The 23,850-nt window shown below is 43.5% G+C and overlaps 1 protein-coding gene across 8 annotated transcripts in view; it reads right to left on the reverse strand.

The window, feature by feature from the left end:
• Positions 1-3,114: 3,114 nt before the first annotated feature.
• Positions 3,115-23,850, reverse strand: part of RAB11FIP4 (RAB11 family interacting protein 4) — a 125,057-nt gene continuing 104,321 nt past the window's right edge. For 7 of the 8 annotated variants that reach the window (XM_063351846.1, XM_063351852.1, XM_063351848.1 and 4 more), the window contains 12 exons: positions 16,643-16,866; positions 12,832-13,023; positions 11,154-11,288; positions 9,594-9,629; positions 8,558-8,657; positions 8,012-8,115; positions 7,315-7,455; positions 6,684-6,765; positions 6,282-6,419; positions 5,608-5,766; positions 5,101-5,244; positions 3,115-3,332 (listed from right to left, as the gene is read on the reverse strand). In XM_063351846.1, coding sequence (XP_063207916.1) covers positions 3,216-3,332; positions 5,101-5,244; positions 5,608-5,766; positions 6,282-6,419; positions 6,684-6,765; positions 7,315-7,455; positions 8,012-8,115; positions 8,558-8,657; positions 9,594-9,629; positions 11,154-11,288; positions 12,832-13,023; positions 16,643-16,866 — 1,572 coding nt within the window. In that variant the 3' untranslated portion in view covers positions 3,115-3,215. The remainder of the gene's footprint in view (positions 3,333-5,100; positions 5,245-5,607; positions 5,767-6,281; positions 6,420-6,683; positions 6,766-7,314; positions 7,456-8,011; positions 8,116-8,557; positions 8,658-9,593; positions 9,630-11,153; positions 11,289-12,831; positions 13,024-16,642; positions 16,867-23,850) is intronic. The other variant, XM_063351847.1, reaches the window with a different exon arrangement.

Genomic DNA, 23,850 nt, shown 5'->3' on the forward strand with positions numbered 1-23,850 from the left:
CAGTCTAAAAATACAATCGCTAATTAGTATTTTCTGAGGTGGATACCTTACAGGAAAATGTATCTGCCAGTGAAATAAATGCCTCTCCCGCCTCCAGCTCACATTATTTGTCAAACATCACGAAATGTCTGGATATGTACTTGAAAAGTAACAGAAAGCAGTACCATGCCACGGGCCCCACAGGAGCAGAAGTATAAACTCCTTTATGCAATAAAACAAAGCTACAAACACCACCAACATGGTGGTAAGACAACTCTTCAGATGCAAACACTGGAGCAAGGAACAGTTTCTAAACGTTAAAGCAGCTGGGTACAGAGCTAAACAAGACGACTTGCAGGTCTTCACAAAATCGACTGCTGAGTACCCCTGGCTAGAATGCTGCTTTCAGGATTTAGTGACTATTTGTCACCACTAGTGACTATTCACTTCTTATGTATAATTACCTGCACAAAAACTTGGCTATCTCTATGCTCATGTCGTCTTCTGTTCATGTCCACAGGCTCTGTGGTCTCAGTGGAGTAAGCCAGGCTCTCCCCTTCCTAAGTGATCAGCATAATTTTCAGTGAAATAGTCCTCAACATTTGCTGATGTTCGACCCTAACAGGAATGAGGTTTAGATTATTAAAATTCTGAAGCTGAGTCCAGTTTACCTCAAAGTATTTTGGGGAAAACATTCAGTCACCAGTCTGACCTGCAACAGTTTCACTCTTATCTAAATCCACTGCACGAGAGCAGGACAGCAGTGTAACTTACCAAACGAGTTAGGTCCAACAGCAGGGCTGCTGGCTCACCGGCCCTGCTTGTCACAGCAGGTTAGCAACAGCCACTTGACAATCTGAAACAATTCTCTATGCCCTATAAAAAGAGCAAAGTCCTCGGCACAACCCACAAACGGCACCGTGCAGAAGGAAATGCCATCACTAAAGTGCAGGTGAAGAGTCCTGTGTGCAGGGAGCTGTAGGTAGCACCAAGCTGGCTTAACTGTTCCTCTCCTGCCTTCTGCGTGGCACATCCAGAAGCAGCAGCAGGTGGAAAAGGTGCACGTAGGGGTTGTCCATGATGTTCTACCTGCTTCTCCACAAACAGAAGCTGCTGCAATTTAGCACAGAATGTTTTACACCATCCCCAGGTGACAAAGTAGACTTCAAATCCCTTCCTCCAGATTACCCTAGAGCCTCAGGAAACCAGCCCTGAGACATCACTGTTTGAACAAGACTGTACCATTTCTCCCAAAGCACTGAAGTCCTGCAGACATCTTTGTGCGCTGGGATGTTGTGTCCCATAGTTATTTCCCCAGTCCCTTTTGCTTTCCAGTTACTTTACACCTCCCTAATGCAGATACATAGAAACAAACTGTTTTTATTTTCTTGCCTTCAAGAAAGTCTGATTTCAGTACTTCCCACCCTTCCCATCACTGAAGTAACACATCACTGAAGGCAAGAGCACAGAGATAGCAGAAAAATATATATATATTTACATCCATAACTGAATACATGTTTTATGTATTCAAATTCAGGAAAAATGCATCACATATACACACCAAGATACATCAAGAGAATACTAGGGGCAAGACACTGCCAACAGCAAGAAATACACAGAAAAGCACAATCATTGCTACTGTAACATTCTTCTGGGGAGTGTATTCAATAGAGGAAACATCTCTATGCATTGGGGAAAGCCAGATCCTTGGGCCTATTTTTCTATGCCAGTTGGTGTGAATCAAAAGTGTGAAATTTTTACTTTGAAAAAGTGCAGGGAATAAAATTATTTTTTTTAAACCATTCAACTATCCAAACAATTCCATAAGCTCCTTATTTAAGCTACATTATTAATTAAAAAGGTCCTAGCCCTACAGTACACAAATCCAGCTCAGGAGAACACAGGCACATGTTGAAGTCCATCCCTATTTAAGGCAGCATTTAAGCACACACTCACCTTTAAAGCTTATGTTCTGTCCCACTGACTTCTACGAGCAGTCACAGTACACATTTAAAGTCAAGCACCTGCACCACTGCTCATCTAAATCAGGATGTGTTTGTTCCCTGGTCAGAGCTTTAGATATGCATGTGTGTACTCGGTCTGGATTAGCAACTTCTGCAAGACCAAGCTTTTTCTTTTTACTGACCAACAGGTGAAAGTCACTCACACCAGACTTCTCTTCACCCCTGTGTCAGGACCCAGCCGGCCCTCTCCACAGCTTGCCCACAAAATGTCAGTCTCAAAGGAGTGCAGTGCATCTGGGGTGGGAAAGCAACTCAACACTTAATTTCAAGGGCTGCTCCTCCTCCCCTTGAGGTGGGCTATTTCATGCAATTTTTCTTTTTTTTTTTTTGTTCCATTTCTCTTTCTGTAAGAGCTGAAATACGTTCCTTCAGTGAAATCTTTAAAATTAAGGGTGAGGGGAAGGGACAGTATCCCAGAATTCATCTTAATGGCCCACAATAAACCCCTGAAAATAGGGGAACAGATTTGAAGAGCTTCTTAGCCTCAATGCTACAGGGACCTTGGCATAAAAAATACACATGCGCACACACGCTAGAAAGCAGGCTGGCTCAGAGCATCCCAAAGCAGGCTCCAAAGTGATCTTACATAAAAAGCACTTTGTGCTGACAGTGGCAAACAAGTGGATGGTGATTCTTCACAAATAGCAACAATTCTGTAATATCTTCCTCTTCTTCCCTTTTACTTTGTGTCTTTTCCCCAAAGTTGTTTTTTTTTTTTTTTATCCTATGTGTTGTTTAAGTACTAAAACTAAATCAAATAGGAAATTACACAGTCAGCACCAGTCAGGAACTGAACCTGGGTATGTTAATTGGTTTGTGGTACCCAAATTCCTGGAAGAACGAAAGAACAATTCTTGCTCCTAAAGTTAGGGCCACATCCATATGTTTCCATTGTCTTTTTTACCTTTACAACTAGAGGTAGAATCATTTTGTCCAGTATCTAAAACAGCATGATCCAGTTATATTGTTATTACATTAATATACAGTATCCATCTTATCACAGGTATTGAAAGTGCATGGAAAAAGTCTAACCAAGCCAACTGAGTGACAAATAACACTGTACCAAACATCATATAAACACACCCGCGCACCCACACTCACACGTAGTGTGTATATATATATATTTATAGATTAATTTACAGTATCAGAGTGTTGTTTAGATCCAGTGGCATGTGCAGAAATATCAGGCAGTTGCTGCTTTTCTTATTCTCTTCAATTCTTTATTTCTAAGATAGACGGGTTGTGGTCTAGGATTGCCAAAATGATCTTGTCCATATACTGTCGCAATCTGTAATTTATTTCTTCCTGTTCTTTAAGGGCTTCCATGAGCTGAAACACAACATTTTTGAAGTTAATCTTGAAATATTCTCACTGGTTTACATAATAGCATGAAATTCAGACAGGTGAGAGACTAGTGCCTGCTCAGGATCACTAATTCCCTTTTGTGATAGGTATTCTACCTTCCTGTATCTCTATTAGAAACAATCTGTATGTCAAAGATCTTTATAGTAAAGGAAGGTGGTGAACTGCCATCACCAGAAATCTTTTGGCAGGTCATCTGAAACAAATTTCCTACCTAACACACCAATCTAGCCTGCATCCACACCATGGACGAGCTTCCTCATCTCAGTGCAAAGGCTTCGTGATACTCAATTTTTTTCATGTCTACTGAAACCTGAAGCACTTTTCATGACAGGCTGCTGAACAGAACAAGGATTTCAGTGTTTTGCAATGGGAACAATATGGGCTGCCTCTGTACCATGTGCATACTCTGTCTTCTCAAAAATCCTGCCAAAACAACACAGCTACATACTCAAGAACAACGCACTAAATATTCTATGTTGTATTTTAAATATGTGTTTCACTAGACCTTAGAGCTGTGAAAGACCCCTCAAACTCTCCAAAGATGAAGACTGCTTGCATTTTATACTCCGCATGTTTAATGCCAAACTGAGAAAGCTGACCAGGAGTCTCAGAGCCCCAGATCCTCCTAAAGCTAATGTGATTTGGGTGTCCATTTTCATTAGCCTTCATAGACGTCCCACCCTGAATCTACAGGTTCTTACCTTCATTTTGATTATACAGGAAAAATGTCACAGGGCAGGTCTGTGAGGTTTACTAAGCCTGGGCCACAGTTGTAAGGTACTTTCCTCCTTTAGAGGGGGAACGCTGGGCATTGCATGCGCCAGAGCCAGGAGATTGCAAAGAAGAAATAAAGATTTGCCTTGACAATAGCAAAAGCTCAATTTGCTTTTACCTAATTAGAGTTCAACAATTAAACAGCCTTTCTTCACAGTGCTCTGGTTCAACAAGAAACTCAAGTATGCACTTCACTTCAAGGGACTGCGCAGGAGCGAAGGCTAACAGGGTCATTCAAGTACAGACTGCGTAAAAGGATTTGTCTCAGGACTCCTCTTGAAGAAGAAATGGGAAGTTCTGTCCAGAAGAAATAAAGCATAGAAGGCAAACAATTCCCTTTCATCTCCTCCATCACTAACCTGTCTTTTAGTCTGGGAGCAATTACCTTGGCCTGATCTCATGATCTGTCCTGGAGCTTAAAGGAAGCTGTACCAGCTTGACTCAGCCCACCTACCAATGGGTCTCCTGTAATATCTTCCAAAGCATTACCAGGTTATTACTTGCACACTACCTACTTTGTCCAAGAATTCAGCTCTGCTACAGGAAATATATAGCTCAAATTTAGATCTAAGTGAGAGCTTGCTACGAAGTAACTTAGAACTAAATCTAAAACAGAAAGTGAAAATTTAAGTAACTAGTTATGGTAATTTCTGTATGAGATCCATTTCATAATACCACAATACCCTGTAAGATAGAAGATGTTACAATAAGTCCATTGTAAAACAGTTCACTGAGATTTTAATAATTCCCATTTGTGTGTCTCAAAAAATTGAAGAGTTATATCAAAAGGAGTGTCCAAAATCAGTGTTAGATTTAAGGCAATCTTCTAAGACTCTTGAGCTCCTAGCAAAGCAGATTTCTCTGTTCTTTGTTTTTCAGCTTCAGATAGATAGTTCAACCTTGACAGTTAATTACATTGAAAAACTCATACGTTTCATTGATTAAAAAAGCACATTACCTCATCTCTTGATGCAGAATCAATTTCAGCAGCCAGTGATTGGGCTTTTGTTTGTGTTGCAAAGAGATTTTTAGCTTCATAAAGACTAAGACTTAGGATCTGTCCATTAAGATCATCATTTTGGTCACGAAGTTTCTGATTCTCCTATTTAAAGATGAAAAGACATTGGTTTTAAGTTGCAAAAGTTTACAAGGTTTCACTAAAAAAATAAATAAATTTAAAAAAAATCACAGGTAGCTTAGATGACATACGGTAAGGCTGCAAGCTAACAGTAACTCTCTTATCACCAGTGACAAGTTCTCCCTGCCTGAATCACAGGTGTTTCCTACATGCACGATTTACATCACCTGTGCAAAGACATCCTAGACAGATGCAATGTAGGTCTTGTGCTTGTGGGGGAAGGGAGGAACAAAATCTAAAGGCAGTGTGCTAGGGGTTGCAGCTACAGGTATTTTTCAAAGCAGTTCTGCACATTTCATGTGGATCAAGAAGCCCTTCTCTGCTCACCTGCTTCAGCCGTTTTATTTCATGCTCCATTTCCACTTCTCTGGTTTTGGCATTGAATTCACTCACGCTGGATGAAGAACTTCTCCCACGTCCAGGACGCTCACATTCCAGCTTGTACAGCTGCAGGTGCTCCAGTTCCTTCCGCAAGTCTTCAATGAGCTGTGGGCATGCAAACAGGCCATGTCTCTCCAGCCCCTGCACAACGAGCCCACCCTGGCAGCAGCCATCTCTGTGCTGCAGCTCTGTACTCCCACACAAGCACTGTGTGAGCCCCATTGAGGTCGGGCATTCCTACAACACAGCCACTTGCTCTTCTATGGAAGCACAGGTTATAAACTGCTTCAGAGCTGGAAGCAGCTCTGATCTCTAAGCTTCATGTCTGAGAGGCATAATTCCCCTTGCAAATTTAGTAAAGGAAATTTTAGGGCACACATTCAAGGCTGCAAGTTCTCAAAGAGTTGTACGCCCTTTGGGTCAGGGATGCCATTTATTAGGTATTCTTGCAGCATCCACCACCCTATGGGTACTCTCCCCGCCACAGTAGAAACACAATCCAGTAGTACATTTACTGGTGGTGTATTTTCAGAGTTCATCCTGTCTGTCCACTCTTTTTTAGATGGGCTTCCATGCACAGGAGATGCATTGCTTGGTCTTAAGTCCTTCTTCACACCTACCTCCTGTGTGGCTTCCCTCTCCTTGTTAAATTCCAGCCTGTTCTGCCGCAGCTTGTCCATCATTCTCTTGTACAAATCCATCTCATCCTTCAGTCGCAGACTAGTGTCTTCCAACCGATCTGACATCCGTTGCCTTTCCTAGAATAAATGGGGAACTTCATAGCTAGCTTGCAAGTGCATAAGCCATCTTCAGTTTTACAACACGAATCTACAGACACAACTGGTCATAAGCTGGCATGTGTCTCAGCATTCCTGCCACTAAAGGTGACCAATGTTCCAATTCCATCAATATTCTGGTTTAGGGAAGGCAACTTAAAGAATCTGGGTCAATCACTATATGAATTTGCTCTTACACAAATCAACCTGCTGTTAAATTGCTCAAGTGCTCAGGAGTTTTGTTACCTCATCTAATCTCTCCGTTTGTGATTTCAGCCGTGTGACAGTGCTTTTCAGCTCACCATTTTCTTCTTCCAGTTGCTGAACCCTGTGACAATAACAAAAATCTTACAGCAAATCTTCAAGAATGCAGAAATGCAAAATGGCATGTTCTAAAAAGCCATTTCACTTGCACTTGATAGAAAGACCAAACAAGAAAATCTTTCTAATCTTACTGGTTTTTATCATGAGCTATTGGGTGCTTTTTGTTTGTTCGTTTGTTTTTAGGGTCAAAAATGCTAAACTGACACTCAGATTCTCATGCTCCTAACAACAAGTATCTAAAAAAGAATTAAGTAGGAAGAAACAAATGCAGACACAACTGTTTGCTACAGCTGGTCACAATTCCCTCCTTGAATCCACGCCAAATATCCAGCTAAGCTGTCTACATGGGCCACGTGGATTAAAGAATTAATGTAAAGCATCCTCCAAGCTTTTGGGCATTAGACATGCAACTGCACAGCTACTCGATAGAACTACTAACCTGTAACCATCTGTGCACTGTCTGGTTGTGAACAGCCTACGTTTACATGCAAAGTAAAAATGAAGAAAAGAGGAACCTGCGCTCTGTTCTGGGTGGCATTAAGATGTTTGTTACCTTGTATTTAGCAGTTCAATTTCGGTGCCTTTCTCTTTTTCATACTTGCTATATGCTTCTCGATGTCTCTTTATCTCTTCTTCCAGTGTCTGTTCTGCTGATGTCTCTTGGTCTTTCAATAGTTCTTCTAGCTCATGAACTCTGAGGAAACCAGACCTCACTTCAGTAACAGCTTCAAAAGTACTTAAAAAAATTATTTGTGCAACTTCATTGCTTCTCTCTTTCCTCCCCATGCCTTTATTGCATTCTACTTCACTATCTCTCTTGGCATTTAACCTCTCCCAATCTCTCTCTTGGTATTTAATCTTCCAAATAGCATAGAATTAAGTAGTATCAGTTCATCTATTATCCTTTCATTCTCAGTCTCAAGAAGTTGGGACTATGATCCAGCCTTTTGCTCTTGCTATGTGCAGGAAAAAATCCAGTGGTAACCTCTTTTGTAACAGAAGAGCTTGCTCTGTACGAGCCAGTAACATCTCTGTACCAAGAAACTTGCTTGTAAGATCTCTGTTTGCTGAAAATTCAGCAAGGGCCCTATTTCACTTGGACTTCTCAGATGAAGCCTTATCTTATTTTGCCTGTCAGCATTAAGGCAGAAGACTTGGTTATATTTTACAGGTAGAGATGCTCCTTCCCTACAACTTTGTTCTAGCTCTGCTCTGACATGATAAAGAGAACTGGCTCCCTGCTTTATTACCTGTGAACTAGCTGCGTGTTCTCTTGTTTCAGTTTGCTCTTCAGGTCACCGTTTGTCAGGCTATCGTTCTCCAGTTCCGTCACCTTTTTTTCTAGGTACGTTACCTGGAAGGGGAGTGGAAAAGAACTGAGAGTTTGAATTTCTCTTCATGCACCCTCTTACTGTTCCTGTTGATACACCCCCTTACTGTAATGTCTGCGTGGGGCATTTAGCTATGCCACCCTTTTTAAAGGGGGCATGCTTCCCTACAAAACCAGCAGGGAAATTAAGCTCTGAAATTCTGACTTCCCCAGACCCTGCATCTTCCCTGAAGGTGAGCAATGCAAATATACAATAAAGACATACTAATACAATGGCTAGATCTGTACTTGCACAGTTGTTGCATTTTTGTGAAGCAAAGTCATAACATTAATGGAGTATCAACGACATTTCCAATGAGCTACTTCAGGTCACTGGTAACTGTGAGGAAGAGAGTTTTGTCAATTGATGCACGTCTCCAGCAGGACTTTGCTGGGTACATTGATCGCAATGCACACAGCTTCTCACCTTTTCAGTTATATCATTATCACAGGAGTCTATACTGTCTCTGAACAGGTCTTCTGTGCTGCCATTACTGCTGCTGAAGTTACTGTTGTGGAAGAGCTGTCTGAAAGATTAGAAGGACAATTATTTTGCCTGACGAGGATGGAGGAGAAAGTGTCTGGGTACTGTCTTACAGCCTGGCTTTGCACTTTGAACATCCAGTGCTAAAATCTGTGCAATCATTTCAGTGACAATTACAACTGTTTAAGCATAAGTCTTACAAGAGACTGGTGGCTAAATGAAGTTATGCTGAGCACAATCAATGACATTAGTTCTAGAGTGTGAGTTCTTTGTTGCTTTTGATAGGATCTGCTACCAGCATTAACATAGTTTAAAAACTACTCAGCCTTAGTCACACTGTATACTGAGTTGCATTTGCCTTTTTAGAAATTTAAAAAAAAGCTCACCACTGCGCACTGGTTGGTACAGTTAATCGAGAAAATTTCATACAGTAAGAAGTTCTTTTAAAAAAACCAAAACAACCAGAAAAAAGAAATCTCAAGCAGTTCCCACTACAGAATAGAGTCAGAATACATAACACCAGAGATTATCTAAAATACTCTTGAAATTTACAGCCCTGCCCAGCCCACAGCTGGTTCATTCAGAAAAAAGGAAGATCACAATTCCGTTATGTCCTTTTTAAAGGGATGCTCTTGCTTTCCTTTGCATTTCAGCAACAAAAAGGCCCACATTACAAGGGTGAAAGAAGCAGTAGCTGGACTGATAGAACAGCAGTATAAAGGAAGAAAGCTGGCAGACAAGGGAGCGACTATGTATGTTCTTAACAGAGCTCTTTCCAGTTCAGCGGCCTGCTCCAAGACTAGCAGTGGCTTCTACATTCTGTAACATCCCCAACCAAATACAGGCCCCTTCCTTTGAAAACTCGTCTCGGCACATTTTTATTTTCCTAAACTTATCCCTCCTCTCTCCTCCCACCCCCACTTAAGCAATTGTTACAGGTGATTCCACATGTATTCATAAAAAAGTTAAAGACTCTTACCTTCCAAAAGCTGTGCTTGATATTTTCCTGTTAGGGCTACATGGATACAGAAGGAATGATATAGGAATTAAACACTTATTTCATCAGTGTTGGATTCAATCTTAGTTTAAACTCCAGCTGAATTGCACAATGACACATAATACTGACATTTTTAGTGAAGTAAAAAATGATTCTGTGAACAATATTCTCAGACAACTTAAAAGCTGCAGTTAACAATGTGAAGATGAGTGGAGCCACAAATTACTGTGATCATTAATAAGTCATTTTGCAAATACTGTTACATTTAGCAGAGATTTGTCAGTGTAAATCAGAGCGAAACTAACATTAGACACACCACAAAGGGACACTGAGTTAGTGATGGACGTTTACTCTGGATTCCCAGTTTTTAGATTATTTTATAAATAGCTAGTTTATCCTTCCCTATAATGCCTCCCAGTTCAGCACAGGAAACGAGATGATTTCCATTTTTACAGTTCCCTTTTGCAGCCAGAGACTAGTATCATTTAAATGAAGGACCAGACTCCAGACAACAGCACGAGAACCAAATCAAGATATCCAGCTGCATCTCTCGATAACAGGATGTCGTATCTGTGTGTGCAGACAGACACACGTCTTTGTCACAGCACCGCTCTCTTACAGCCAGCTATTTACAGCCTCACTCATAAAACTACCAAAGACCTAGCCAGTCATGGTCCGGGTGTTAGACTCTTTGCTAAGGCAGGAATATTGTTCGTATCAAGTACTACGCTGCTGTGTCATCAAGAGAAGAAGCAGTGCAGTGAGCTCTGTGCCAAGAAATATGCAGACAGGCAGGATTTACATTCAGTTTCTAGGGGGAGCTAAAAGCCCACCAAATAATTTCCTTCAAAAACCCTAGCTGATAGTTGGAAGCACTGGATCCTTTCCAAGTGCTCAGCGCTGTTTAGAAGTGGATAGAGGGCCAGAGAGAGAAATGTAAGGAAAAAGCTGAAATTACACAGAACCCCAAAAGTCACTTCTGCCACAGGATTTATTATTTTTCCAAGTTCTCTTTAGAACAAAAAAAAAAAATCCCACAGGAGTGAAATACCTCTGCTGACCAACAGCTTTAGGAGAGGTTGGACTCAATGATCTTAAAGGTCTTTTCCAACCAACGTAATTCTGTATGTAAGGCTATATGCATTAGCTAAGGATCTGCCAGATCACTCCTTCCCACCTGGAGAAGAGAGTAGCTAACCGTAGATCTGCGCTAAGCAGCACAGCAGACCCCACTTCCTGGGAAAAATTCCTGGAAATATCATCCTCACTATGTAATCAAGTAGCTCATTAGTTAAAATATTTGAGTTTATTAATGCTGTCTGCACCTTAAGTCAGAAAAATACTTACTAACTAATGAAGAACAGCATTTTGCTTCAAGGCTAGATGTCAAGGTTTGAATTTCTTACTGTTTTGTAAGAACACCCCATGTGTAAGGCCGAATGGGATACAGGGAAGGAGAGGGCTCTTGCTTCCTCTCCTCCTGTTATTAGCTAGTCCCATTTCAAGGGGTCATTGCTAAAAGCAGTGCAATAGGCTGCTTACCTGTTTGCTTTCAAGTTTTTCAGCCTGGCTTCCAAATCGTTGAGTAGATTTATCTTTTTGCAGCACTGTGAGCAGTAAACATCCAGTAACTCGCTGTTATAAACATGCCTCATTTTTCGGGGTGTTTGGCCAGCACTGTTTGCAGGAAAGGAGAGATGTTACTGGCTATAGTAACCAACTCACAACAGATTTTCCACTTGACTGCATGTCTGTGTGTCAGAATCTCAGACGAGGGACTTGGGGAACCACCTCTAACCACAGCTTATCTAACTCAGAGGTGACGATGGACAATGCTAGTCTTAGGGCAAGTCTACCTGTCTGAGTTGAGGCTTTACAGAGGACGTGTTCTGGGTGTCAGGGGAAAGAATCAGTTGGGTGACTGGAAGAATAGCACAAGGTATACAGTCCATGTGATGCATGCAGCAAAAGCAGCTACACTAGTGTGTTCCACCTCAGTTAATGTCCCTCTCTCATCTTGCCCATCTTCCCACTAGAGCCTGGCATGCAACCTGAAGAGTCTTTTCTCCAAGAAAAAGACAGAAAGATGAAAAACAGAGCAGTCTGGTAAGAAGTCACAGGACACCCTCCCTCAGATGGCAGGACGGAAGGAACCCTAGAATGAGAAGGAAGGGAGAAGTGGACATAGGTCTGAAGAGGAGATAATGGTAGCTCTTGACATGATAAAGAGAAAATAAACTCAAATAAAAGAGAGCAATCGTGGCATGAAGTGCACAGAGCCCCAGGAATGGGAATGGAAAGGGTTGCGTAAACCTGAGGAATAGGGGATGAAGGACACAAGCCATCATCGTGAAGGGTCAGTGGAGAGGGGCGCTGGCTCTGCATGCATGACAGAGGTGGCAAGCCTGGATTGCAGAAGTCCTTGAAACAGAGGGTAGCACATGGGGGCTGCATGCGGAACAGAGGGATATAGCGAGCTTGTCCTGTGTTAGCAATGAAGTACAAGACCTTCATGTGCTATTGATCCAAGCAGACAAATCCTAGAGCACCTTCATGCTCGCCTCTTCCCCAACCCTGCTCACCCATTCCCTTGCTCGGGGAAGGATTTTAAAATCAGCAACTGACTTGGTCAGAGGACATAAGAGCTACAGAGACTGAGGTCACTTCCAGGAAACTGGTGGACTGTAGTGGGATTTCCAGCTCCTAACAGACAGCAGCTACCTGCTTATGTTCTCCAAGACATTCAAAGTCAATGTGGATGCTTGTGTCAAGCAAACCCCTGTCCATATGGAGCACTTCACCTTACAGGTTAGTGCTAAGGATTTGTAATATCAGAAAATTAAAAAGAAACAGCTCTCTTGCAGGTCTTCTCTCCACTGCATCAGGGCTGGTGCATAGTGCTAAGCTGGTTTCCAGCTTGCAGCAGATCATTTCCAATATTAGCCCCTAAATGTGAAATCTACTGTTTGCAATAGAAAGAAATCTCTACAAGCAAAATAGCCCAGTTATTTCAACAGAACCCAACCGAGGTTATCAAAACCAACATATTTGCTATAGCTCTTGTTATTAAATGTAGCCTGTCAATTGCAGGGCGGAAAATGAACTGATAACATTTTGCTTTTAAGGTGAATCTATGTAACCAGTGTAAACTCTGGTATGGTCACCCATGCTCAGAGAAGAACAAAATTGAAAAATGGTTTGTTAATGAATAAGGAGCCACCTGGAAGATACAGAGGAGCCAAGGTCAGAGTAGGCGTTGGTTCTGGTCTCATCATCAGGGCATGGGCTACTGGGAGTAAAATCCACATCATCTCCTTCCCCATAGTCTTCAAACTGTTCTTCATTACTGATCAGAGAGGCGGTGGAATAAGTTGAGAGGTCAGATGCTGCAGAAGGGTTGTGAGGACTTGACCTGAAACAAGAGGTCACAACATCTCGAAGGCCGACTTTGATAGCATCTCACCTCACATGGAATCTTCCACCTTTACAGCTTGTTCCCTCATTTGAAGTTGTAACCCACTTACTTTGTGCTAAAACACTGAAGTGCCAAACACATCTGATGTGCATTTGACATAGTGCCTTGAAAGATAAGAGCATAAGGATCTATAAACAAGCTAAACTGTGAGATGGGTTTGGATCAACACAAACCATTTCACTTTAAAGAGCACACCTCGATAATCCTCCATCATCATTTCCACGTTGTACTTATGGGACTTCTACTCCAAATGCAGGAACTGTGCAGACAACTCCAAAATGCACGGGATAGTGAGAGGAACACGTACAAGACAGAGACTGTCACTCTATTCCACAATCAGAGTTTCCCAGTAATCCCCATAAACCCTCTCCTCTCACACCCCATGAGCTCCAGCCACACTCTTTTGTGTGGCCAGAAACAAACTTCAGCTCGCCGTATGCCAGAGAGTCATTAAAGCTACAGATGTGACCTAACAGAGGCTGAGTTCTGGCCCTTCCTTCCATTGTGACAAAGTGTGTCTTTCAGAGAAGACATGGATCACAAGAAAAGGGTGCTTTACTACCAGAGAAGTACCTAAGATAATGCCAAACAGGTAGGGAATGGCAGGACACCGTGACCTCTGAGAGAGAAGACATATAGGTAAACAGATCAGCAGAGCCTGGCACCACAGGAAAATAGCTGGCAGAGCAGTTTTGAGCACATCACATCTAATACAAGGGAGCAAGTTTGCTGCAGAGGGTGCATCGTGATTCTCCTGCCCAGAGTCCAGACTACCCCACAGTCGTGCGGTGTGCCGTTTCGCAGAGGCAGGTATTTTACACAGGTTTGCTAACATCCCCCCCAGTAAGGCATTCAAACAGACAAGCCAGTAAGTTCACATACAAGTTCATATAAACAAACTTCTCCCTTACAGAAAACACACATCTAAGGCCTGAAATACATGCTACACTGCGAAGCCCTGGGGTTGCTCAACATGTTACTGTTCCTACTTACAGAGCAGAATGCAGCACCTCTCTGCAATGCAGACAAGGCACCAATTCAATCTGCTGACGCTTCATGCAGATTGTGTTAAGTTTTTCCACTCCCTTTGCTTCAGTGCACAGTGTTTGTATCTTTAACTCCACCAGCTGAGCCAGGGGACAGTAGCTCAACAATACTGCCTCCCGGGTTTCTTTTGAGTCTACCTTGAGCCTCTTAACCATTCCCTGCACTTTCAGAGAAGAGATTCCTCTTCCTGTAATACTACACTTGTGAGCTGTAAACAAGAGATGCAACAGTGCTCCTTTGGTGGATAGTGCAAGCATTATTTGCATATCCCTCCCCTCCAAAAGCAATTAGTAGAAGAGAAAGCCTGCCAACGTTTCAGATGTATGCTCTTTTGTTTCTCTTGTTTTGATGAGATCCATTTATAACCTGCAATTTACTTATCTAATTCACATTAACAGAAATTAGGGCAAGTCAAGCCTGGCACACTATTAAAGGATGACAATCATGAAGACAGGAATACTCATACTGGAAACAGATCAAACTTACCTAACAAGACTCCTTGGCTGGGAGATGGATTAGTGAGAAGCTCAACACATCACACTAACATCTATTCTTTAAGAACTGCTGTAACACAGACATACTGTGCATTGATAAGATTTTTGATGACTGTGATCTGTGTAACTGCAACTGCTGTTTTCATCTCAATATTGTTACACCAATATTGTTAACACTTCCACCAGGATGGAGGTAAATGACCAGGCTTCAGTTGGGATTATAATGTATACTTCTCCATAAAATCCACTCTCCAGCATAATAGCCCTGGAACATCACCACTGGCCAACAGACTGGAGTTCGGCAGCCTTATCCCTCATGCATTGCCTGGCTAAGTTTCTCTCATGCAAGCTATGCAGTCACCACTGCTGGACCACCTGATAGTCGATAATGTTGCTTAGAACTTTTAATTTGCAGTTATTCATAAGCTTTGCCAGACTTTAAACTGCTTGGGTTGAAACAGTCCATGCTCAGGGTAGATCCTGAGATCCAGCCTCAGACTGGAAACTGCCTAGGAATCACACAGTCATTTTCAGGGGAGCTGCTAAAAGTAGGTGTTTTTCTCCATTCTAACACTTTCTGAAGGAAGCTTTCAGGTTTGTCTTTTGTTTGTTTGTTTTTTTTTTTTCTTTAAAGCTACTTGCTGTTCTTCAGAGAAGGACTTCACAGAAGGATGACACATCTGATACACAACCTACCTGCTTCTTCAACATGCAGGTATCATGGTTTGGCCACGGGAAAAATCTCTGCTGTGTCTCTTAACACAAAAACATGAAGCTTCCCAAGTGTTTTCCCGCCAATTCACCAAAGCTGAAGAGGCCTCAGAGGATAAAGCATGATTTATTACTAGTAGCACAGTAGCTCTTAGTAGTTCCTGCCCCCCCCCAGAAGGAGGGTACAGGATGCACAATGCCCCTCCACCGCCTTCACAAGAGCCCAAATGGCACAGCTGGGAGGAAAGATAACTCATTTAAAATGCAGTATGGGTAAGAGTCAGCCACTATAAGGATGGGTGCTTTGAAGAATTGGGAACGGCAAGGCAAGGAGACAAGTTTGATAGAGAGAGATGAAAATTGGAATTATCTTGATAAAATCTCTGGGATTGCTTGGGCAAGTAGGAGAAGGCCAGATCTCAGCCAGCTGAGAAATTCAGGAGGAAGGCAGGAATGAGGCTGCACAGCGAGCACTCGAGGAGGCCCAGGAGCGAGAAGGAGGACTGCCTTAGCAATGAAAGAAGCTCAGGACGCACAAACCAAGATGACAAACCAAAAATAGGGAAGACAGAGTAGAGGCTTACAAAGCAAGCCCAGCTGAGCTCTGTCCTGTGGTACTGCATTAACTCGGCTCAAAGCAGGATTAAATCAAGTTGGGTCCCTTTTCCCCAGTCGGCTTTTACCAGCACCCGCCAAATACATTCCTGGGAAGAGTCAAGTTAGGGTTAGAGAGACACTCTTGTGTTAACAGCAAACATGCACATGCCAGGACACCCCGTGTTAAACACAAGTTACTGTTGTGCACTAAACGTTATGGAAAATTAGAAACACACAGAACTATCTCGGTACATGGAGTTGCAAAGCAAATCTGCAGAGCCTACATCTTCAGATAACTAGATGTACAAAAGGCTAAAGCAGCATTCCCCACATTACACTGCTTTGCAGGAAGTACTTGTTTTAATTCCAGCATATAAAGGTTATGGGAATACAGAAGATCCTAAATATGGGAGATGTCAATGCAGTGATCCATTGTGGAAAGACCCAAATTTTTCACTTCAACACACAACATGCAAGTCCCATGAGTGCTCACAGAACATGCCAGAAGGAGCTAGGGCTGAGACTGTCTAAGCCACTTAGAGGACCTGGACATCCATCTCCCTTATACTGTAATGAATACTAAGTTTAAAAATGCTTCAGGTATCCTCAGGCTCCCACAGCAGGGATTAGTCACATAAAGGTTCCTTCCTCCCTTGTTTTGCACATGCCTCAAAACAGGGCTGCCATGAGGCAAAACCACCACTCACTTGTCACCAGGCAGAAACAGGCCACCAAGCACACCGTCCTTCTCCTCGCTCCGACACACGTCGGAGGCCTCCGAGCTCTGTGCGCTCTCAATAGCGCTGTCCATGTCAGACTCATGGTGAACCTCTTGCTGTGCCAGAGTCATCGCGTCGTCATCAGGAAAGAGCTCCGACTCGCTGTAGGCGCTTTCACTGTCCAAGTAGGCACAGTCCTGGATTTCACCGCCCTGGCAAAAGAAGAATTGGGAGGGAATTCAGATCATCTTCAAAGCAGTTAACAGGATACAGAAGAAGCAATAACCCACTCTCTGGATGCCCTGGTAAGCAAGAGAGATACTAAATAAAAGCCATAAATCAAAAAAGCCTGACCTGCTTTACAAAGGCCAGTTCATGCAAGCCCCTGAGTTTTGCCCTAATTTACTATCAAAATGCACTTGAACTAATATATGCTCAAAGTTTTATAATAAAAGAGGCACCCTTTGAAAGAAGATAATTGTAAGACTAACTCTCAGTGACTTCATGTATTAGTATTATCGATTAAACAAAATCAAGCCAGATAAGGCTAACAGTTTACTCTGAGGATAGGTAAAAATTTATAAGGTAAAAAAAAAACTGGCAGGTGTTAAAACATTTATGGTAAATCTTGGTGACAATCAAAATATAAGAGAGCAGGGGGGAAAAGAAAAAAAAAAGACCTAGAGCCATCTGTTCTTGCTTCCTGGAGCCACATGCCTTGATTAAGTACCAACTAAAATAAGACATCATTCTCATTACTGCAACACTTTGCTCTTGCTATTTGTCCCCTCCCTCCCCTTCTTGTCCCATGAACACTCACAATAGCCAAGGCAAGCTGTTTTCTATTTGCTTGTCCCTGAGAAACAAATAAAAATTCTTAATTGAAAAAAATAAAGCCTAAGATTTTACTCTGTCCTTTGTTTGATACATAGCAACACAATACTGCTTTGAGAATTCCCATCCAGCGTAACACAAGTAACTCACGACCCCAGAGCGAGTCCTGCAAATGCTCTGACTCAGAGCTCCACTCCAAAGCTCACCTGCAAGCGCCACAGGCAGCTTTACCATTGAGCTATTGCCAGCAAGTTAAGACTATCACAGATTTACTGCCATTGTAATGAAGAATTTCATTCATGGATACACCTCATATTTAGGCCCAACTGTCATCCACCCAGCTCCTTCCCCAGGAATCCCAAGGCATTGGCAGCCTGGCACCACAAGCACCAGCTGCCCTTCTGGCAAGTGCATTCACTGGGACGCTGTTACAGTGGCACCGCTTGCAGCGGCACGGCTTCAAGTCATCTCCCATAGCCTCTGGACACCCTATGCTAGAGCCAGAAAGGCTTAAATCCCCCTTTGCAGCACTAGTGCTGTTCTGTGCTGATGACAGCAATTTTTCTCAGCGCCTTTTTCACTTCAACATGAGAAGTGTCAGCCAGAAGCAGCAGCTTTTTAAGATCTGCAACAACTGCTACTAGAAATGCAGGTCTCACCTTCTATTTTTTTCCTGAAATACTGATTTATATAACTGTGAAAACTACTATCATATGGAGATGTAAGAAAATTCAAAACACTATCTGCTCAAACCTAGCTAATCACCAAACACCCACGCAGTCAAAAAGGACAGCTTTACCAGCAGTGTTTGAATCTGTAGGGTACTTGCTCTGACCAGGTATCTGGATGCTTTTCCAGCTGAGCTTTCAACGGGTCTTCCAGATACACAAGTAATATCAGTAAGACACTTCAGCACCATTATACAGTAATAAACACCTGTATATATGCCTTCTCCCACTTTTCCATGTCAGACTTATTAAGCCTGAAACTTTCCCCAGGTACCGCTCCAAGAGATGTCCAAAAGGATTTACTCTTTGTCTACGCCATGTAATGTTTATTGAAGCCACGCTGCTTCATGCAATCAAGTTTCCAGCTCTGAACCACAGCACTTTCAGCATGGAGCTGGTGGTTTGGCAGGTCAGACACCAGCCACGGAGTTTACCCTGGCCCTGCTACAGCCCCAGGTTCTTCAGCACATCTTCTGACCTGCACCCAGCATCCTCATAAGTAAGCACGGATAACGACACTGTGGTTGTTTGCAAAGTACCTTGGGATCTACAAATAGACAGCACAAGCAATAAGATCTTTTCAGTAGGTGTTGAAAAAGTAAAGACTGTTAAGAACAATGAAGATGTTTCAGAAGTATCCGGGAGTGTTTATGTAACATTTCCCCAAAGTTTCCTCCTGCATGCTAAGCCCCACAGGCACAGAGCTCCTGTTTCTCTTAAAAAGTTTAATGCAACAGAGCCCTGACTTCCATTGTGGAATTGCACCAGCTGGTAAAAGCCTGATCCAGGAGGGAAAGAGAAAGGCACGGAGCACAGGGTGGATCCCTGAAGTTGGAATTTGCAAATCAAGGGAGGAAAGGAAGAAACAGTGCTTGCACAGCCCTACCTCCCAATTAGCATGTCTTTTTCAGAGGTCTTGGCAAAGTCCCTGCTTAAGCAAGCTTTTACAGCAGGAAAATCTCACTGGTATTAAACAAATTAACACAAGAAAGTAAAGGTCAAGAAGAGCGCGAAATACTCCCTTTTTGCTCCCTCTAGGTATCACCACACATTTGCTTTTTCTAATAATAGCAGCCTAGGCGCTCTTTAAAAGAAGTCCATTAGCAATTAAATGTGCAGTGTCATCTATAAAGACTAAGGGCTCACTTTTCTTTCATGTCGCTTTCTGGCAAACTAACTTTCACATATTTACTTACATTACAGTACTCGTCTATAGCTACACAGACTGCACTGTACCCATGCTGGTCACTACCATGTATTGTTTTTCAAAGTGTAATTGCGCTGCTCCTAAACTTTCACTTCTAAGCCCCATTAAAAAAAAAAGAAGAAAAGAAATAAGCTTTTGGAGGCAGTGACCCATCATAAGCCTGAACACCTGCTTTACAGCTTCTGAAATGCCTCACTGCAGGACTCAGAACCCCTCCTGGAAGCTGGTCCTCCCTTCTGCTGACCCCATCCTCGAGCTGTGGGGAGCTCAGGGACTGATGGGGACTGGAAAATGAAGAACATGGGCCAGCCAAGCTCCTTTGAGGAGCTCCCCCTCAGCTGCCCTCCGCTGCTTCCTCCCAGCAGGGAAAGCAGATGCCACGCAGTGCACCACGTCCCAGGCTGCCAGCCCCTCTCTTCTCCTCAAGTCTGGCACCTACCCCACAGACCTGCGCAAAGCAGACATTTAGAAAGCATGTCTCAGCGGCTCTTCTGAGTACCTGGCAGCCAAATCACACACTGAAGACACCAGCCCTTTCAAAGCAAGCAGCACGACAAACAATCCTGCCAGGTAGGCTCAGCTCCAGCAGCTGCATCAGCTGCTTATTCATGCTTTTAAGTGCTCAAGGTCCACCTACAATCAGTGCTAAAAACAAACAAAAAAAAATATCACTGTTTCAGCAAGATGTACAGAAACTAGGACCAGTGACAGCCACTGTGCTGAAGCCTGCATGACTGCTTTCTGTGGCTAGGAACTACATGCTTAGTTATTAAGCTATTAGAGCTTAGGGGTGGGGAATCACTACACCCCTAATAATGCAGTGTTTCCAGGCAAAAGAATACCTCTGATGTGCAGCACAGAAATCCTGTAAAGCACGGGACTTGGAAAACACTCCAGCTCCCTTGGTGAAACCAGCCTTCAGTGCAACTGTCACAATTACACATTTAACAAAAAAGTTTTCCTTCTGTGGCCTAAATAACCAGTAGAAGCAAACAGACAAAGCACCTTTAAAACAACTAATACAGGTTAAGAAAGCTATTACAGGAAGTCAGAATTGGGGCGCACTGCTAGTAAACAATATACAGACATCCACACCTTACTGACTAAAGGTATAAGGTGTTTGAAGCTGTAATTGTTCAGTGATCACAGCTTCTCACAGGACCATACTTCCAGTGATGCCATCTACAGACTGTGGCTGCTTACAGACCACACCTAAGGAAATTAAACTCCTAAAAAAAGAAAAAAGAGAGAGAAAAGAAAAAGTCTGATTGCACAGCTTAAACTCTCAAATTATTCCTTCATAGTTCAGGTGTCTACAGTACTTCATGCACCAAATTACAGGTTGGCAAGAACAAGTGTTATTCAGGTAACCTTAAAAGAACTAACTTGAGTTTAAACAGTACGTTAAAGATTAGGAGACACTTCTGTCCTGAGTCATTTGTTTTCAGTGTACATGCCATTAGCCAAAACCAGTAAGAGAATGCGGTTCTGACGACCTGAATATGAATCACTGTGCTTCTCCTTCTGCTGGGCAGTTCCCTTCTTTGTTGGCTGAGTCAAAAGAGATGAAGAGGCTGCTTATGATCTTGGAAGATTCACACACAAAAAAACCCAACGTCAAAATACCACCAACACAACACAGCTGCGGGTAGCTTTAAAGCAGTAAGCACTTTGCACTTTATCTAATCGGATGCTCAAGATAAGTCCAAGTGCTTCACAGGCAGTCGGCCAGCGCTTGTACAGCAACTGTTGAATATTCAGCAACAGTTTGCTCTATAGAAGCACCTGCTGCCCAGAGATCCAAGGCCACTTCACAGAAACTAATGAATTCCCTTCCTCGAAAGAGGCAATTGTGTGGCTGCATTGAAGCCAGATGAGTAAGCACAGCCTGCCTTTGCACTGCCACCCCAAACAGAAGCAGGAGCCAGAAGACAGCGATTCCCATGGATTCCTTCTGATCCTTGTGGGGCAGGAAAGTGGTGTCAGCATTAGGTGGGTATGGGAATACAGCTCTGTCTTGCCCTGCAGTGACCTGACTGGGCTTTCCCAGGTTGGAAGCAATCCCTAAAATATGCACATAAGGCAGCTGAAAGCTAGTAACTTGGCTGACAGACAGGCTACATGGCATGCCTACATCAATACATTCATGCTGAAGAGCAAGCCTAGTTAAAATTCGCTCCCATCACAGCCAAATCACCAGCACCCCTGACACTTAGACAGCCTCCCAGTATTCCAGATGAGACAGGGAAGAAAAGAGGATCCAATTCTCACACCACTGGGCAATTTGATTAGCAAGAGCTGGAACCATCACACACAACCAGAAACAAGAAATGCCATACGCATGAGAGCCGTGGCACTTCCCTCACCAGGCTCATGCCCCCGACCTGCACCCATCCGACAAGCCAAAGCTGCTAACTACGGGACAGATGCAAGTCTGAGTCCCTGCACCTTCCACATCCAGTTTCTTCCCAGCAAAAGCACAAGAAAAGTCACCTCACCACAACTGGAAGGGAAGAGGTGCCACGTGGAGGTGTGCCAGGCTGGGCAGTCTCAGATGAAATGTTACTTACTGTTTCACATCCATCACAGAGAACACACAGGCGCTCTCATCTTTACTTAAGCAGCCACTGCATTGGAAGGCAAGTATTCTCTTAATTACTGGGTTAACAAAAAAGGGTGTGAAGCATTTCTCAAAGTGCTTTAGAAACAGGCCACTCCTCTACAAACGTTTGCATACTTACACCAAGTGGGCTATGGACTTTTTTTAAAGCACAGATTCTCCACCAAGGTATTTCCTTTCCTTTTCAGTTGTCAGGCAGAGGTGGAAGATGCCGACCTACCCTTTGAACTACGTAAGAGGAAAATGCAGAAGGGCTAAGTGAGACCACACTTTGCGTCTGCGTCTAGGAGGAAGCCAAGCGAGTGGCTGCTGGCTCTCGCCCACACAGTCGCGGCCGAGCACAAGGCAGAGCAGAGGGTGCCACACGCAGCCATGCAGGTAGGCTGATGGGGGAGGGAAGGAGTCATCAAAACCGCTTCCATCTCCTGCTGCAGCATGGGAGAACACCAGCTCTCCACACATAACCGGGAATTAAAAAAAAAAATCTGTCGGAGTTCAAGGTCAGTCTGCAGAGCATGGTTATTTAACTAAGTTGTTCAAATAAGAAGTTATTTTAGGGCCACAAGTTAGTTTGTTCAATGCAAGAGCTTCCTCTGACTGTTCAGTTACTCAAGTCTAATATTTGAAGCTCAGTTTAAGGCAAAGCTTCAAACACTGCTGATGGGGGTATTGGAAGGGACTTGTAGTTTATTCCTAAAATCCAAATCTAGGACCGGGTGCTGGACAGCATCCTGGAAACCGGCGAAGAGTCCCCAGGCCGAGGGCAAGCTATGCCTGTGCTGCAGGGCTCTGCCAGCCTCCGGCTGCTTTGTACGGTACCATCTGTACCCCACGCAATCCTGCAATTCAAGGCCAACAGGTTCTGACTGAAAGACCAAGCTTCAGCTTCTGGGCTGTTCATGCTGAACCACACGAGCAGAGGGCACAGAGGTTTTGAAAGGCCGCTTTGTGCTCTGGATAGGAAGTTCAAGCTGACGTGCCTTTTCCAAGGCAGAGGAGAAAGGCAGCGTGCGGCCTGGAGCCAGCCAGGGAACGGCAGGAGTCAGGAGTGTTTACACTCTGCTACCTGTCACTTTAATTGGCCATAATAGACATGCCAGACCCCATCATGCACAGGGTCTAGATCCAAGCACTCCTTTTCACAGGTCATTGCTTATGCTCTGAAAGTTGCAACATTAAAAGACTTTAGCAGACTGCTAATTTGATCCTCCAAACAAAGTTAAAAAAAAAAAAAAAAAGCTCTTTCCCATTACTTTGAAGTTGTGTCCCATCACTCCCTAGGCTGCTTCTCACTACTGGGCTATCACACGCTCATCAGCCATGACTGGAGGCTCAAAACAGGGAGCATCCCTTTGCAGAAGGAAAACATCCCATTCTGCAGTGTTAGGAACAAGAGTATATTCCCTTCACCTTTGGCATGGATGGGGACAGCACATAAGAGTTAAGAATAAAACCCACCAGATCGCTTGGCACCTTGTTCCAACATTGATCAGAGCACTTTTAGCTCTGAGCTGCAAGACAGTTTCCATTCTCTTTCACATACCTAGAAAAAGAGGTGTGAAGTGCCACCATGCTGGCATGCCCTGAGGATGTCACAGATGTCACTCGGAAACTCCAAAGGTGTCCGCACCAGCAAGAGCCGGAATGAGACCGTATTATCTGGCAAGACCATAAGTCTCTGGTAACATTTCTAGTGTGAAATGCTTTTGACCGTGAGAGCTGCCAGACCTCTGCAGACTGGTACCACAGCGCTTCCCATATAGCGACTGCTGGCACAGCCCACACACAGCAGGTCCCCACCTGCCAC

This window comes from Chroicocephalus ridibundus, chromosome 14, assembly GCF_963924245.1.
Source record: "Chroicocephalus ridibundus chromosome 14, bChrRid1.1, whole genome shotgun sequence".
NCBI lineage: Eukaryota > Metazoa > Chordata > Aves > Charadriiformes > Laridae > Chroicocephalus > Chroicocephalus ridibundus.